The sequence below is a fragment of the Sylvia atricapilla genome, chromosome 19 (assembly GCF_009819655.1).
Source record: "Sylvia atricapilla isolate bSylAtr1 chromosome 19, bSylAtr1.pri, whole genome shotgun sequence".
Classification (NCBI taxonomy): domain Eukaryota; kingdom Metazoa; phylum Chordata; class Aves; order Passeriformes; family Sylviidae; genus Sylvia; species Sylvia atricapilla.
The window spans coordinates 9763585-9778423 of record NC_089158.1 but is presented as its reverse complement, the minus strand read 5'-3'; the positions used below and the strand labels follow the sequence as shown (position 1 = coordinate 9778423).

At 46.7% G+C, this 14839-nt stretch overlaps 3 protein-coding genes across 4 annotated transcripts in view; 2 read left to right on the top strand and 1 right to left on the bottom strand.

Moving 5' to 3' along the window:
• RABGAP1 (RAB GTPase activating protein 1) overlaps window positions 1-3558 on the bottom strand; it is a 62898-nt gene extending 59340 nt beyond the window's left edge. The window contains exon 1 of one of the 2 annotated variants that reach the window (XM_066332949.1): window positions 3538-3558. The gene's annotated coding sequence lies outside the window, so the exon portion shown is untranslated. Of the gene's footprint in view, window positions 1-3034; window positions 3255-3537 lie in introns of those variants that run through there. The other variant, XM_066332948.1, reaches the window with a different exon arrangement.
• Window positions 3559-3639: 81 nt separating this feature from the next.
• Window positions 3640-11332, top strand: ZBTB26 (zinc finger and BTB domain containing 26). The gene is made up of 3 exons (XM_066332959.1): window positions 3640-3692; window positions 3910-3972; window positions 5840-11332. Exon 3 carries the CDS (start codon window positions 5850-5852, stop codon window positions 7164-7166), a length of 1317 nt encoding a protein of 438 aa, XP_066189056.1. The 5' UTR covers window positions 3640-3692; window positions 3910-3972; window positions 5840-5849; the 3' UTR covers window positions 7167-11332.
• A 141-nt stretch (window positions 11333-11473) lies between these two features.
• ZBTB6 (zinc finger and BTB domain containing 6) lies at window positions 11474-14730 on the top strand. The gene has a single exon (XM_066332947.1). The coding sequence runs from the start codon at window positions 11584-11586 to the stop codon at window positions 12865-12867; it is 1284 nt and encodes a 427-aa protein (XP_066189044.1). The 5' UTR covers window positions 11474-11583; the 3' UTR covers window positions 12868-14730.
• Window positions 14731-14839: the final 109 nt, after the last annotated feature.

The following is a 14839-nucleotide window of genomic DNA, read 5'->3' as shown; positions in this document are numbered from 1 at the left end:
CCTCTCCTCACACAACAAACTATTGGAGAAAGTTGCAAAATGAGAAAGTCAACACAGCTAGCTCTTGGGTCACTGCTTTCAATTTTACTTAAAGTTCTGGTTCTCCGTGAAATTCTCCTTCACTGCTGTTACACCTTACTCTCTACTCAGGATAATGTGCAGAGGAACAGCAGAGACCACATTCACCATGCTAAAATCTTAAATAACCGGAAAGCAAACCTACCAAAAGTTCAGATTAGTTACACACTCATAAACCATTTCTTTCACTTTCTCTCTCTTAACCAAATATTTGACACCTGGCCTGCAACTTGTGATCAAAGTTTTCCTTCTAAGTTCTGCCAGAATGAATTTAAAAGAGCTTAAAGCAAACAGTATATAGAAAAAAGAAAACCAGAAAACCTTCAGTTTTACATTACTGGAAGAGGCTGAGGTTTGAGTACCACCTTGAGACATGGGCAACAAGTGAAGCAAGGCACTCATAACTATGGCTGATCTCACTCCATTTCCAAGGAATATCCATTTTCTGGTGCTTAGAACATCCATAACCACACAAAAAGACAGAAGGTAAATGGAAAAGTCAATATTTCAGGCATGAACTACTTCAACCTGAGAGTCAACAGCAGATGTAGCATCCTTAGCACGGAGTTTACAGGGAAATACTACACAAAAATAAGTTCTGGGTTTCCAAGGCAGAAAAGAGAATAAGCATGAGAACAGGTAGGCAAGCCAGAGAGGAAAAGAGACATTTTTCCCTATCCATATCTTTCTCAGCTTTTGTACTTCAGCTGCAGTTCCTAAAGTGATTCCACAAAGTTCCAATATATCTGGTGCAGAATGCACCAGATAAAGAACAGTACAGCAAGATTAATAAATTACTGAAGAACAGTAATTCATTTGCCTTTAAAAAGCAAAGTCAGAAAGCTTGGCGTGCAAAATTAACTTATATCCTCTATCCTCCAAAATATAAAATCACAAAGTACGGTGTTAAAAAACCCAGAAAACAAGAATGTGACATGCAGAAAAGCCACTCAAGTGGCTGAAACACCTAAATACAATGTATTTTCTGTTTCTACTCCTCTGGCTCTATGCACAGCTTAACAACAAATCCAGTATGGTTCAATTTAAAGACACAAAGTTCTGCTTTCTGAGTATGTATCATTAGCATCTTGGTGTGGGTGAACAGTGGAATTTGTGGCAGAGTTCAGAGGCTTTACAGTGCACTTTGCAGAGCTGTGTTATGACAAAGAACCCAGCATCCTGCAAGACTCTGAGCTCCTACAGCCTTGGACAGCTGTGAGTTTTTCTACCTGTACAATTCACCTAGTGCACACTTGTTTTAAAATACATGGAAGTCCTGAAAGACGCCTGGAAAATGCTCCAGGTCAATGCCTGTGTTTTATCACAGCTCTGGGGAAAAAAAACACCAGACACCATACAAGCAATCACTAGCAATCTTTTTTCTTCTCACGTATCACATGATTAGTCTGCTTAATCATGTCTGATCTTTACCCACCTTCCCTGTGCAACACACACTCTCAAATGCAACAAGAAGTCCTTGGCACTCAAAATGAGGCAGAAAAACCAGAGGTATACTGCATGTGAAAATACAGATTTAGGATGACTAAAGAGTAATTAATAAAAAAATAACAAGTCTAACTTTTGTCTTCATTTTACAACACATTGACAGCCACAGATGTTCCCAGTAATTTCAAGAGCCAGAAAGGGAAAAGATATTGTTATTTGGAGATAATGGTGTCTCTAATTCCAGTCCTCTCCTCACAGATCTCTGGAAGAGGAGTGAATCATGAGACACTGTATGCAAAACCAGGCATCAGACAAAACACAAGAGTTAAGCTAATGTAATCTTTGTTAACAAGCCTTAATGGGTTGACAGCTATTACCAACATCATCTTGCTTTCAATCCGAATTTGAACTATCTGCTCAGAGAACAAAACTCTAATTTTAGGCTCTTGTAATGAGTAAATTCCCCATCCCAGAAGCAAGCAGCCCGTCCTGGGAAAGTGCAGTTTGTAAAAGAAATGCTGACACTGCCTAAGCCAGCCCAGCAGAGGAATGCTGCTGGAATGAATTAACCACGAACAGTTGGTTCATCCACAGCACCAGCCCCAGCAGGGCCCAGGCTGCGGGCTGGGAGGAAGGCAGTGCAGCCAGCAGCTACACAAACTCTGGGGATGATGCTCCACGTACTGCTGGAGCTGCTCTCTCATTAGGATTCAAACACCAACAGGGAGCTACGCTCAGCAGACAACCAGAGTGCTTTAAAAATACGCAGTCGAAGACCCGAGAAAAAAGGAGTTACATTTGGTGTGTGCTGCTAAACGCTGTCTGCACGTAGGGCTGGGAATTGGAAAGAAACCTCAATGCCAAGCTCCATTTGTTAATTTGTTTACTGTGTACACAAAAGTAAGTTTGCTCAGATCCTTGACCTTTAAAGTAGAGGCCTTTAAAAAAAACACAGTATTTCTGCAAGTTAATCAGCAGTGGGCAGCTCCTGTAATGACACATTTTCTAAGTAGCAAAAAGTCTCAGGAATCCTATTGAGCTGGGCTTTAACAAAACCTGTAAGTAAAACAAAATTTGGAACACAGACCAAGCCATACCTGTATGGCCTACCTGTTCTCCAGCTTGTATTCAAGAAATAAACACAATCTTTTTCCTCTTCAAACCTCTCATGATCTTTTCCTTCTCTCCAAATCTTTCCTGAATACCTTCTCTACTTCTCCTTCTCTCCCATAAAATGATCAGGCAAATCTACACAAAGCTAAACCACCAAGTTTACTTCCAGCAGTTCGATTTCCACTTAATTTTTGCTTATGTTTTTAAACCGACTTAGCACAATCTGTTAATACTTCGTTTTCACCCCTAACTGACACGACCTTAAAAATTATCTACAGGGGACGCTTTAACTGAAAGAAACACTTCCTTGACAACAAGAAGGATAAAACCCGCAAAAAACCACCGAGGTTATGATACATGAAGCAAATAAAGATGCCTGCACGCAACAACATGCCACCTTTTAGGATCCACCTGGAAGCGACGGGCAACAGCCGACACCCCGCGACACGGAGAGGGAACGCGGCTGCCGGGCCGGTCCCCCCGTGTCAGCCCCGCACCGCCCGGGATGGGACCCGGGGGAAGCCGGCGGCTCCGGGACGCGCTCGGCGGGGTCCCGGGGACACCGGCGCGGTTCGAGGCGGGTCGTGTCCGCCCCTACACCCGCAGCTTGGGGAGGACGGCCCGGCCCGGAGCCCCCCGCCTGTCCCAGGACCCGGCCCGGCCCTGCGGGAGCGATCTCACGGCGCCGCTCCAGCCGAGGCCTTGCGGGCGGAGGGGACGGGGAGGCACCGCGGCGGGCGGGAGACACGGCCCCGGGGGCGAGGGAGGCAGCCGGCGGTAGCGGAGCGCAGGACGACCCGCGCTCCCGCACACCGGGAGCGAGCGGCGGCGGGGCAGCGCCGCGGGAGCGCAGCGGGGACGGGGCGGAGGCGCCCCCGCGGCAGCGCGAGCCGCACCTACCCCGGCCGCCGCCGCCGCTCCCGGTGCCGGGCCTGGGCCGCCGCCGCCCCACGTGACCGGGCGGAGGGGCGGCCCCGCCGGTGCTTCCGGGCGCGGCTCTTCCGGCGGGCGGACAATGCGGTTCCGAGTCGCGGTGCTGGGCTGCGGCGGCGCCTGTAGGTCCCGGCGGGCCGGCGGGGCGCGGGCGGCGGCCCCGGAGCGCGGCGCGGAGCGGCCCGCGGCTCCCGCTGCCCCCGCGGGCCGCGCTCGGAGGGCGGCCCGGCCCGGCCGGGGGCGCGGCGGGGCGCGGGGCCGCCCGGGGGGCGCGGCGGGCGGCCGGGCCCGGCCCGGCGCCGGGGCGGCGGCTCACGGCGGGTCTCCTCCCCTCTCTAGGTCCGTAGCCGGAGGCAGGAGCGGCCGCGGGTGCCTGCGCGGGGACGCGGCCCGACGCTACAGGTACCTGCCCCTTGTCTCCGTCCCTCCCGCGGGGCCGGGCCTGGCGCGGACAGCGGCTCCCTCCGCTCTCGCAAAGGGCACCGCCTTCACGTTGTTTCGGGATGCTGCGCGGGCTCCCGGCTGAGCTGGGCTGAAATATTCTTTTCCCGGAGCCCGGGAGGCAGATGTGAGGGGCCGGGGCGATTCGCGGTCGGTAAAGGCCGAGGAAGCACGTGTTTCCAGCGGGGAGCCCCGCACACCCGACGGGAGCTTGCCTTGGTTTTTGCCACCCTCCCGAGATAGCGGGTTTGGGCTTCATTTGATGCTCTTTTCTCTCGGAGATCAGTAGTAGTTGAAACTGAACGTGTGCCGAGGCAAGTCGCAACTTTTCGATCTATAGTTTCTCACGATGCGGCTCTTGTAGTCCGCCAGAGACAGGCTGAATGGCTGGAATAGCTGTGGTTAGCACTGTAACTTTAGCCTGGGTGCTTTAGCTGAATTCATATTGTACGAATTTCCAAGGTGGAAAAAACAGACTCACAACTGGACTTCCCTCATCACTGTCCAGAGAAAACGCAAAAAGAAACAGTTTGGTTATGCCTAAAATTGACTGAGGATACATCAGCGTGATCTGTTTCTGTTGTGTATATTTGCCAAAGGCTGTTGCCTCTTGGAATTAAACTTTCAGCCCTAGAAACGGGGTCAGTCGGGCAGCGCTGAAGGTGACTGAGAGACTGGGTTCTGCAGATTCAGCAGAACTGGTTGTACTGCAGACTGATGCCTCCCCTGCTTCCAAACTTAACCTGGTCCCTAGTTTTTGAAGTCTTCTGAAATCCTTCCCTAATTTTTGCATGCCATACACTGGAACATACGCTTAATGGGTGTGATCAGTGAGGAGGTCATGTCATCTAATGCCGCCTGAGCTGCAAACTGAAAAGACCCTGATTATTGACAGATGCTTCCAAAAATATTCTTTGAACAGTCCTCTTGTGTGTTCATTCATTTCACTGGGCACGATGCCATTCCTGTGTGTACACCCAGCTGACACTGCATGCCCCAAGAGAGCAGTATCTGCTTTTATCTATAAACTTCAAAGCTTCCTTTCGAGCTTTATGTGGTGTTTGTAATAGTTGGGAGGTGTAAGTTTTGCTTTGTTTTGTAATTTTATCTAACCAAATCTTGCATCATCGAGTCTCATGTTATTTCTTCACTTCCTGCAATCGCAGTGCTTTGGCAGGATTGTGTGAGCTGTATTTCATCCAGAATCAGTGTAGTCTTATAAATTCTTAAAGCAACTGTTGAAAGACAGAAAAACGGTACTTGGTTTATGGAAGATCCACTGTTCTCCATTCCAAGTCCTATCAAAACAAGAACAAACTTCCTAGAGAAGTGATCTTTGAAAGAATAAGATGAGAAGGCTTCCTTCATTCCCCAGGTATTCAAAACAGGGAGCCTAGTGGAGGCCATTATGAAGATTTTTTTCTGTAATCTTAGGAAAAGGCAAAACAGCATACAGCAAACCAAGTCCTGCAGAAAAACTTGAAAGACAATCTAATGCGTTAAAGTCAGTGCTGCAAAACCCAAAGCTTGCTAAATACACTTTCCCTTTACATCCTAACTCTTTAGGATATTGCTTCAGGACAATTTCTGTCATAGCACCTCTACTTCATATTCAGGCTTCATTACATTAAAAAATGGTAAAAGTTATTGTGAGATGTAAACTTGAATTTGTTTTTATTTGTATTGGACTTCAATGTGTACTTAGGATAAAAAGCATAATGGCTGATAAACACCCACTTTATGTCATTATTTTAAATCTTTCTAACCTGCCTTTCAGAAAACAAAAAGTGCTCATTGTTTTGTTTTTTTCCTTGCTGCTTTTCCTTAGGTGTGCCAAAATGTCAGAAAGATCAGATATTCTTCATTTCAAGTTTGACAACTATGGAGATTCAATGTTACAGAAAATGAACAAACTGAGGGAAGAAAACAAATTTTGTGATGTCGTGGTCCATATAGATGACGTCGAAGTTCACGGGCATAAGATTGTCTTTGCTGCTGGCTCTCCTTTTTTGAGAGATCAGTTCTTACTGAACGACTCCAGAGATGTAAAAATCTCGATCCTGCAGAGTTCGGAAGTGGGGAGGCAGCTGCTTCTCTCCTGTTACAGCGGCACTCTGGAGTTCCCTGAAATGGAGCTGGTGAACTACCTGACTGCTGCCAGCTTTCTGCAGATGAGCCACATCGTGGAACGGTGCACTCAGGCCCTGTGGAAGTTCATCAAGCCCAAGCAGCCGCTGGAGAGCAAAGAGTGTGAGCAGCAAAGCGACTCTTCTGAGCTGAAGGAACATCAGGGAGACGATGACTCTCTGCAGCAAGACTCGCCTTGCATTCAGCCTTCAGAAGACAGCATGGACATGGAGGATAGTGATATTCAGATCATCAAGGTGGAGTCCATTGGGGAGGTAACAGAAGTTAGGAATAAGAAGGATCAGAACCAGTTTATTTCCTCTGAACAAACTGCACTGCATTCCTCAGAGCCTCAACACTTTCTTATCAACTCCACTGTTGAGAACAGAGCAAGTGAAATAGAGCAAAACCACCTCCACAACTATGCCCTTTCATATGCTGGCAGCGATAACATCATTCTGGCCTCTAAAGATATGTTTGGGCCTAACAACCGAGGGATAGACAAAGGCCTCCAGTGGCACCATCAGTGTCCAAAGTGCACGAGAGTATTCCGGCATCTGGAAAACTATGCTAACCACTTAAAGATGCATAAACTATTTATGTGTCTGCTCTGTGGCAAGACGTTCACTCAGAAGGGCAATCTCCACCGGCACATGAGAGTGCACGCAGGCATCAAACCATTCCAATGTAAGATCTGTGGGAAAACGTTCTCTCAGAAATGTTCCCTACAGGACCACCTCAACCTGCACAGTGGGGATAAGCCCCACAAGTGTAACTACTGTGACATGGTCTTTGCTCATAAGCCCGTTCTGAGGAAACATCTGAAACAGCTGCACGGTAAAAATAGCTTTGACAATGCCAATGAAAGAAACGTGCAAGACATAACGGTGGACTTCGATTCATTCACGTGTAGCGCTGCTACAGACAGTAAGGTCTGTCAGCAGGCTGATGCCAGCCAGGTACTGGATGCAGGGAAGCTGCCTCAGGCTGTGCTCAGTTTAAGAAACGATAGTACCTGCGTCAATTAAGCAATTAAAACTCGCCCTCTGTAGGGATGGTGACTGAAAGGAGCAAACCGTTGGTTTGGCTTCTTCCCTAAACTAGTGGTGTACCCCGAAAGGCTACGGATGGTTGGATTGCAAAAGCTGGCAGGTCTTCAGCCATCGCTGTTAGTCTTACTTGATACTTTCTGTGAATAGCAATCCTCCTTCAGGTTTCTGTCTGTGTCTCTACAGTGGATTAAGGGGTTAATTGTTTCATTTCTCTCTGATTAGGAGACTCAAGACTAACACCTTTTGAAAGACTGTTGCTGTGAGCTGCAAGTAAACCATCTGCTGTGCAGTTAGAGGCCTCTCTGTGTCTGGGCAGATGGAGGAAAGCAAAGAGGACAAGTGTGTGAGATAACCTGATATTTTTTTTTTTTTTTAAAGCACTGGATAACTGAAAACACTCCATATACTTAAATTTAAACTTACCTCTTAAACTTACCTTTCTTGGATCTTACCCCTAGACTCCTGCAGTTGAAATGAAGTATTTTTGTGTCACTTTTTTGCCCTTTCTAAACTTATTTCAAGAAACTTCTGTTGCCAATCAATGCTCTCTTAAAAACTCTCAGGGTTTTTAACCTCAACATGCATTATGAAAAGATGAAACCCTAAATGATTTGGCAGGGTTAGCTGATCATTGCATAGAGCTGTTTAAACTGAGGATAAATTGCAGCTCTGGAATGTGAGAGGCTGGTGCCTGGAGTGCAAATGTGACTTGTTCTTACGCTGGCATACCTGGGATTTTTAAAGGGCACTTACCAGTGCATGTACTGAGACAAGCTAAACACTTCAAAGCTAAAAGTTATCCTCCATCTTCCATAAGTTTTGCATTACAAACCACAACAGTTGTTGGGTTTAGAGCAAAGCTGGAGTGGAGAAATACTGCTTTTTGACACTGTGAAAAGAATCTTTTTAAAGCTGCAATGTGTAACAACCCCATGATTTTTTTTTTTTGCCTTTTTCCCCCGTTAGTTCTTGTATGTCTCTCCTTGATGTCTAATAAGGGCCACATGTCACTTAACTTTAAACAAAAATACCTGCTACAAGAATTTAACATAAAGTTTTTTGATTTCTTGGACTTTTTTGAAGTGACCATTAGTGTTTTACAGATCCTAGGATGAGGTATAGGTAGCACAATTTCTATAGGTTAATATATCAGCTATTGACTGTACTCAGCAATACCTCTTCTATACCGCCTTAAACATCAAATGTAGCGGGAATGGCATGTTAATTGGGATTCTGGGATTACACCATGCTGCTTCTCTAAAGTGCTGTGGAATTACCCACATCCCAGTCAGGCTGAAAGAAGCTTAATTTATCTGAGGCTCACCATTCCCAGTAGAACAGCACTCTTAGTACTGAAGTGTAGCATTGACTAATAATCAAATGGCTGATCTTTGGCAGAGAAGTGCTGTTTGTGTTTGGAATAAGGATTTCTTCCAGGGCAGCTCTTTTCCACAAGGTTTGCCGTGAGGCTGAGATTATGCTTCCTACCTAAACGTAGTACTGTTGGTGTGTTTGAATGAGGGGTGGGGGGTGAAAGGCTGCTATTGTGTGGTTAAAAATGTTCAACAGGTATGACCAAAGGTGTGTTAGAGCAAAAAGTGTTGTGTATGTCATTATCAAAAGTTGGTCTTGCTCTTCAGTTCTGTGTGTGTAGAAGTGAGGATTTCCTTACGCAGACGTTACACTGATGGACGTTAAAACACGTTAATGTTGCAGAACGTTTTCAGAAATCCACGTACTTTGAAGTAGGAAAAGAAGGTGATTCTGTGAATCAGTTTTTGCAATTGAGTTCTTGAACTACTGTACTTGACTGTTACATGAACTCTTACATGGACAGCTATGAAGTAAGCAATGGAAATTACATCAGGGCATTCATCTTGCAAGTTGTAGCAAATATATTTAGGCCTAAAGTCTAACTATTTGAAACTTTTTAAATTATTGTTCAGGTTGCTGGGGTAGAAGGTAGGTTTGCATGGGAAGAACTGTTTTTCCTCTTGAAGCCACCCACTTTCAGAGTTGTTTTGAACTAAATTTCACCGTGACAGTTGCGTCTGACACTTGCTTTCTGTCTTCAGGCAGAATCTTCTGTATTGTTCAAACATTTTGATAATCCATTATTCACTAAATGGAAGTAAGTTATAGTGCTATGTCAAAATGAAGATAGACGTGGAGAACAAGAGCTTGCAGAGCCAGGTCAACGTGCTGTAAGGTGCTAGTGAGCAATTCAAGGCAATATTAATATGGACACAAAAAAGAAAATGGTCTTCTGCCACAGAAAGGAATAAAACTGCACAAGTGCTAGAACACGTGGCAGCAAAATGGACAGTACTGAAAGTTTTGTCTATCTGGAAAGTTTTGGTTTTTGTGGAATTATGAAGCTGTAATGTTACTGTAAGGAGAATACAGCTTGTTGAAGTAGCTGTGGGTGACTTGAAGCTGATATGAAGAGACGAGGGGGTTCCTAAGAATCAAAAAAAAAAAAAAAATCGTTTGGTCAAGATCCATAGGTGTTCAGTCCAGCCTGTGCTGTGGTGATTTGGACGTCTGAGAAGGCCAAGACTGCTGGGCTGCACAATTAAAGGCTGCTGCGGTCGTTTGGCAAGAGCACGGCACAAATAAATAGGAAAAAAGCAGAAATGCAGAAGACTTTCTTCACTGAAAATGGACACATCTGATGAAAAGTGACTTTTACTAATGTCTGTGCTTTTGGCTTGGCAAAAGGGTGCAGACCAAAAGATTTCTGTAGGAGATGGCTGCGTGACTCCAGAACACTGGAGCCCTGAGGGCAATAACACCAGTGCAAAGTGCACTGGTGGTAGAGTTCATCCAAAATTTGCCCCTATATGGAAAGACAAGTGAAGAGTATAGAAGAGGTATTAGAAAAGCAAAATCTGGCTAATGCTGCTTCTCTGAATTACAGATTAAAATGGAGTGAGAATTATGATAAATGGAATATGCAGAGGCAGCTCAACTATAGAATAAGATGAACTTAATTGTCCATGTATGTAAAATGTTGTCTTCATTGCAATGTCCCGAGTAGTGAAAGATTAGATCCATTGGTTGTTGCTACTGATGCTGCATATTCAGATGAGGACTATGGCAGTTATCATAATCTGTGTGTTACTGTGTAGAATACCATTTGCTGGTAAGTGGATAGTCTCACAACTTAATGTGCTGTACAACTTCCTGCATATCCTAAAAATAACTGAAATCTATTACAAAAGTATTTTAATAACTCCTCAATATATTAGGAATTTTGTTTTTTTAATGTTGGCATTTTATTTATTTATATTCTATAGAAGAAGGAATTTTTAGAATTTAGGTTTGCCAGAGGTTTGGGCTCACCACTTCTCTGAGTGTTGGTAGCTTGTGTAGCATGTGTTCCTGCAGCACATGCTGCAACTGCACAGCCTCCTGCATAGATCAGGGATGAGTCTTTCCTTAATTTATTTTTCTTTTAGGAGACATGTTTTGCAAGTTAGTAACTGATGAGTTTGAAGTGTCAGTCTTTCTCTCCCCTAGCTTTTTGGCAAAACTTAGCTGCCGCTGAACTTTTGTTGAAAACATAGAAATTAATGGTGTGGGGCTGATTATGGTTTTGGAGTCACTGGGAGGAATAAAAAGTGAGGAGGGAGAATCAAAGTGTGGTACAAATTGAAACTGTTGAGAGAACTCTAAAGTCACGTTAAATGTTAATTTTTAAAAACAAACAGGGGGGACATAGTGGTGCCTCCCGATTTGGTAAGGGGTGAGAAGGCAGGACGGACGCTTTTCCTTTGAGATTGTATAATCGATGGACTGAGCATTAGCTACCTCTTCACTGACTGGGCAAAAGTCTTACACTACGTGTGATAACCAAAGCAGGCGGGTCGGCGGCTGCCGGGCGATGTCCCGTGGCCGTGAAGAAGCCAGCAGCTCGTCCCGGCGGCGTTCGGGGCGGCGGTTCGCCGTTCCCCCGGCACGTCCCGGCTGATGGCGAGGAGGAGCCCCGGTAGCCGCTCCCCGGGATGCCTTACGGGGGGCGGACACGTCGCTACCTCTACCGAAACGGTGGGCGAGGCGCGCCCCGGTGCCGGTGCGGTTTCCCCCAGCGGCAGCCGCTGTAGCAGTGCCAAGTCTTCTAATAAACGTGCTGCTAACTCAGTGTGCCGCCGCCTGTCATTTCCCCCGCGGTCGCGGCGCACCGGGGGCGGGCGGACGGGCGGAAGGGGCGGGCGAGGAAGCGGTTCCGGGGCGCTGCGGCACCGGCGGCGGAGCGGCTGCGGGCAGCGGGGCGCAGCGGGATCGCGGCCGGCGGAGGGCAGCCCGGGAGCCCCGGGAACGGCGGGTCCTGCCGGCGGCGGGGGGGAGCTGAGCCCGGTGAGACGATCCGGCGGTGCCCGCGGGTCCCGCCATGGCGGCGGACTCGGAGGTGCTGCACTTCCAGTTCGAGCAGCAGGGCGATGCCGTGCTGCAAAAGATGAACCTCCTGCGGCAGCAGAACCTCTTCTGCGACGTGTCCATCTACATCAACGACACCGAGTTCCAGGGGCACAAGGTGATCTTCGCCGCCTGCTCCACCTTCATGCGGGATCAGTTCCTGCTCAACCAGTCCAGGCAGGTGAGGATCACCATCCTGCAGAGCGCCGAGGTGGGCAGGAAGCTGCTGCTCTCCTGCTACACGGGCGCGCTGGAAGTCAAGAAGAAGGAGCTGCTCAAGTACCTGACGGCCGCGAGTTACCTGCAGATGGTTCACATTGTGGAGAAGTGCACCGAGGCTTTGTCCAAGTACTTGGAGATCGACGCTTCCGTGGAGAGCGGCGCCCAGGCTGCTGAGGGGTGCCACTCCTCGGATGCTGAACTGAGGAGCGGGGATGAGGTTTTAGATAAAGATTGTGAAATAATTGAGATCTCTGAAGACAGCCCAGAGAATGAAGAATACCCCGTGAAACAGGAGGATGGGGACGGCCCACACCCTGCAGCACAGAGCTTGGAGTCGGAAAGGAAGGACACAAAATCCCCAGAAATATCAACGGTGGAAATCGGGTATAAGGATGATGAAATCTGTATCTTCAGAATGGATTCCATGAGTGTGGCGAATGTAGAAAATGATCATTTTCCTCAGCCTTGCACTTCCTCTAAAACCAATTTATATTTCCCAGAAACCCAGCACTCCTTGATAAACTCTACAGTTGAAAGCAGGAATACAGAAATGTCAGGAAATCACTTCCAGGCTTTTGTTGGTGACAATCCAGAAGGAACTTCTAGCGGGGCGAATGGTTTCCAGAACCTGGAGGATTCTGGCAGCTCGTGGCGGCACCAGTGTCCGAAGTGTCCGAGGGGCTTTCTGCACCTCGAGAACTATCTCAGACATCTGAAAATGCACAAACTCTTCCTGTGTTTGCAATGTGGGAAAACATTCACGCAAAAAAAGAATCTCAACAGGCACATCCGGGGGCACATGGGCATCCGGCCCTTCCAGTGCATGGTGTGCTTGAAGACCTTCACAGCCAAGAGCACGCTCCAGGATCACCTCAACATCCACAGCGGGGACAGGCCCTACAAGTGCCACTGCTGCGACATGGACTTCAAACACAAGTCTGCTCTGAAAAAGCATTTGACTTCTGTCCATGGAAGGAGCAGCAGCGAAAAGGCAAACCTGAACACTATTACAAAAGTTAAAATAGACTATGATTGATAGCTGGGCGACTGTGGAGTCAGACTCCACAAAAAGCTCCTGGCTAGTGAAATTCTAGATGCAATTCTGGTTTCAGATTCCCATCTAAGGGAGAGAAGCACAAATAGGTGGCTGGTGATCCAAGACAGGCCTTGGAGCAGGAAAGGTACCTGCTCTGTTAAGGTTGCTATTGCTGTCAGTGAAAAAAAGGTGTTTCCTAGTTGAAAGTGAACTGCAAAATGTGGGAAATTATTTCATGCTTCTCTTCCATTATACTGAGCATATCCTGGTCCTGCAATGCTGTTTTATATTCTTTGTTTCAAGGGCGGGCACTGCTGACTTTCAGACTATTACTGATACTGCAATAAGCTGAAGCCTGAGCCATGGTGTTGGTGGCAACAGCTGAGGGAAGGGGGTGTTTGTATTTTTCAGCGAGTCAGTTGTTCCCATCCAGTTCCTGGATCTTTCATGGTGAAATCATCTCCTTCCTTGCTCAAACTGCTAGATCTTCCAACAGAAAGAAGGTGTGTTTTCATACTCAAGTCTGTGACCTTTAAGGACACGCAACAAACGGAAACTAATCAAGGAACCTTTCAAATTGTCTCTTGCAAATTGAGAATTCGTAAAAGAGAAAGAAACAAAGAGTATTGCCTTGTACTTATTTGTAACTGGACAGTCCCATGAAAAGGACTTGCTTTTAGTTATATCAAGTTCTGGATTTTTATACTCTTCTAATACTGGGGTTTTTTTCTGTCATACGAATGTTTTGGACCTGTATTTGATAAGTTTAATCCTGCTTGTTGCATCATAACATTTGCCTTCATTTTTTTACAGCTCTTAGCTATATGCACGCGTGTGAAATTCAGCTGTGTGCTGTTGGGCAATCACAGTTTCAATGCTACTTTTGAAAACCAGGCGTTTCTGTCTGACTAGCAATGGCTTAGACATAGAGGTCTCCTACCCTGATTCTGTGACACGGTAACACAGTAATGATGTGTGTTTGCAGAAGTGTGCTTGTGCTTTGTCAAAGGTCATTTTAGTTTCATCATGAGCATCGAGCACCCTGTGGTGCTGTCTGTGTCTTTGGCTGGTACAGGTTTCTTCCACTTAATGTGATATAAATAAAGAGACATTTTAGTTGTTAATATGAGACAATGGTACTTACAACTAGCAAAAGAGCAGTAGTTCTTACTCCTGTCTGTATCACACTTTCCTTCAAGGTTCTGAAGTGCTGTTCCAAGTCCTTGCTCTGAGTCCAGAAGTCTGGGCAAAACGCTTCAGAATCTGGCTAGCTCTAAAATCGAAGACAGTAGTGTTTAATGTCAGTTCACCTTCCTTCCCTGTGTCTGTGTGTGCACCAGCCTGTTTGGGGTTTTACTGATCAGCTACGTGAGGGGTTGGGTGTGTACAATGTCTACCGTGCACTTTCCTGTTACTACCTGTTACCAGGCATGGTCAGGTGTATGTATGAGTGGGTATTTCCCTCAGGAGCACTTCCCTGTGTGCCAAAGGGGAAACAGACTGATGTTTTCAAGTGTATCTTCTGTGGGAGCAGGTTCCGAGTTATTTGGTGGTGCATGTAAACATGAGAGGGAGTTGTGTTGTGTGACAGGCCACCAGCATGTTCTGTTCAGTGGCTGCAGTGTCTCAGTAAGCTTTGTGAACAAACCCTGGTCTTGTGCACATGTTCACCTTAGAGGTGTCGCCTCTCCCCTGTCCGTACACTAACCATGTCCTGTCATAACGCAATAAATTAAATGCAAACAAGGCGTTGTGTCAGAAATAAATCTCGCTTTTTCTGATCACAGTTAATAACTCTGTGCGTACCTTAACAGTTAGTATTTTGGCTTGCTGTGCTGAGTAAACAAGATGTTGTAAACAAAACACGGTGTTCCAGTGGCGATCATTTAGTAACGCGTTTTCCTGTCCTTCAGAAGGGTCTGTCTGACCCACTCGCGCCATGAATCCTTCCCCCTCAGGAGTCACGGCTCTG

Excerpts from the sequence above, each read along its gene's own strand:
- ZBTB6 (XM_066332947.1), top strand. The coding sequence starts at position 11,584 with ATGGCGGCGGACTCGGAGGTGCTGCACTTCCAGTTCGAGCAGCAGGGC.
- ZBTB26 (XM_066332959.1), top strand. The coding sequence starts at position 5,850 with ATGTCAGAAAGATCAGATATTCTTCATTTCAAGTTTGACAACTATGGA.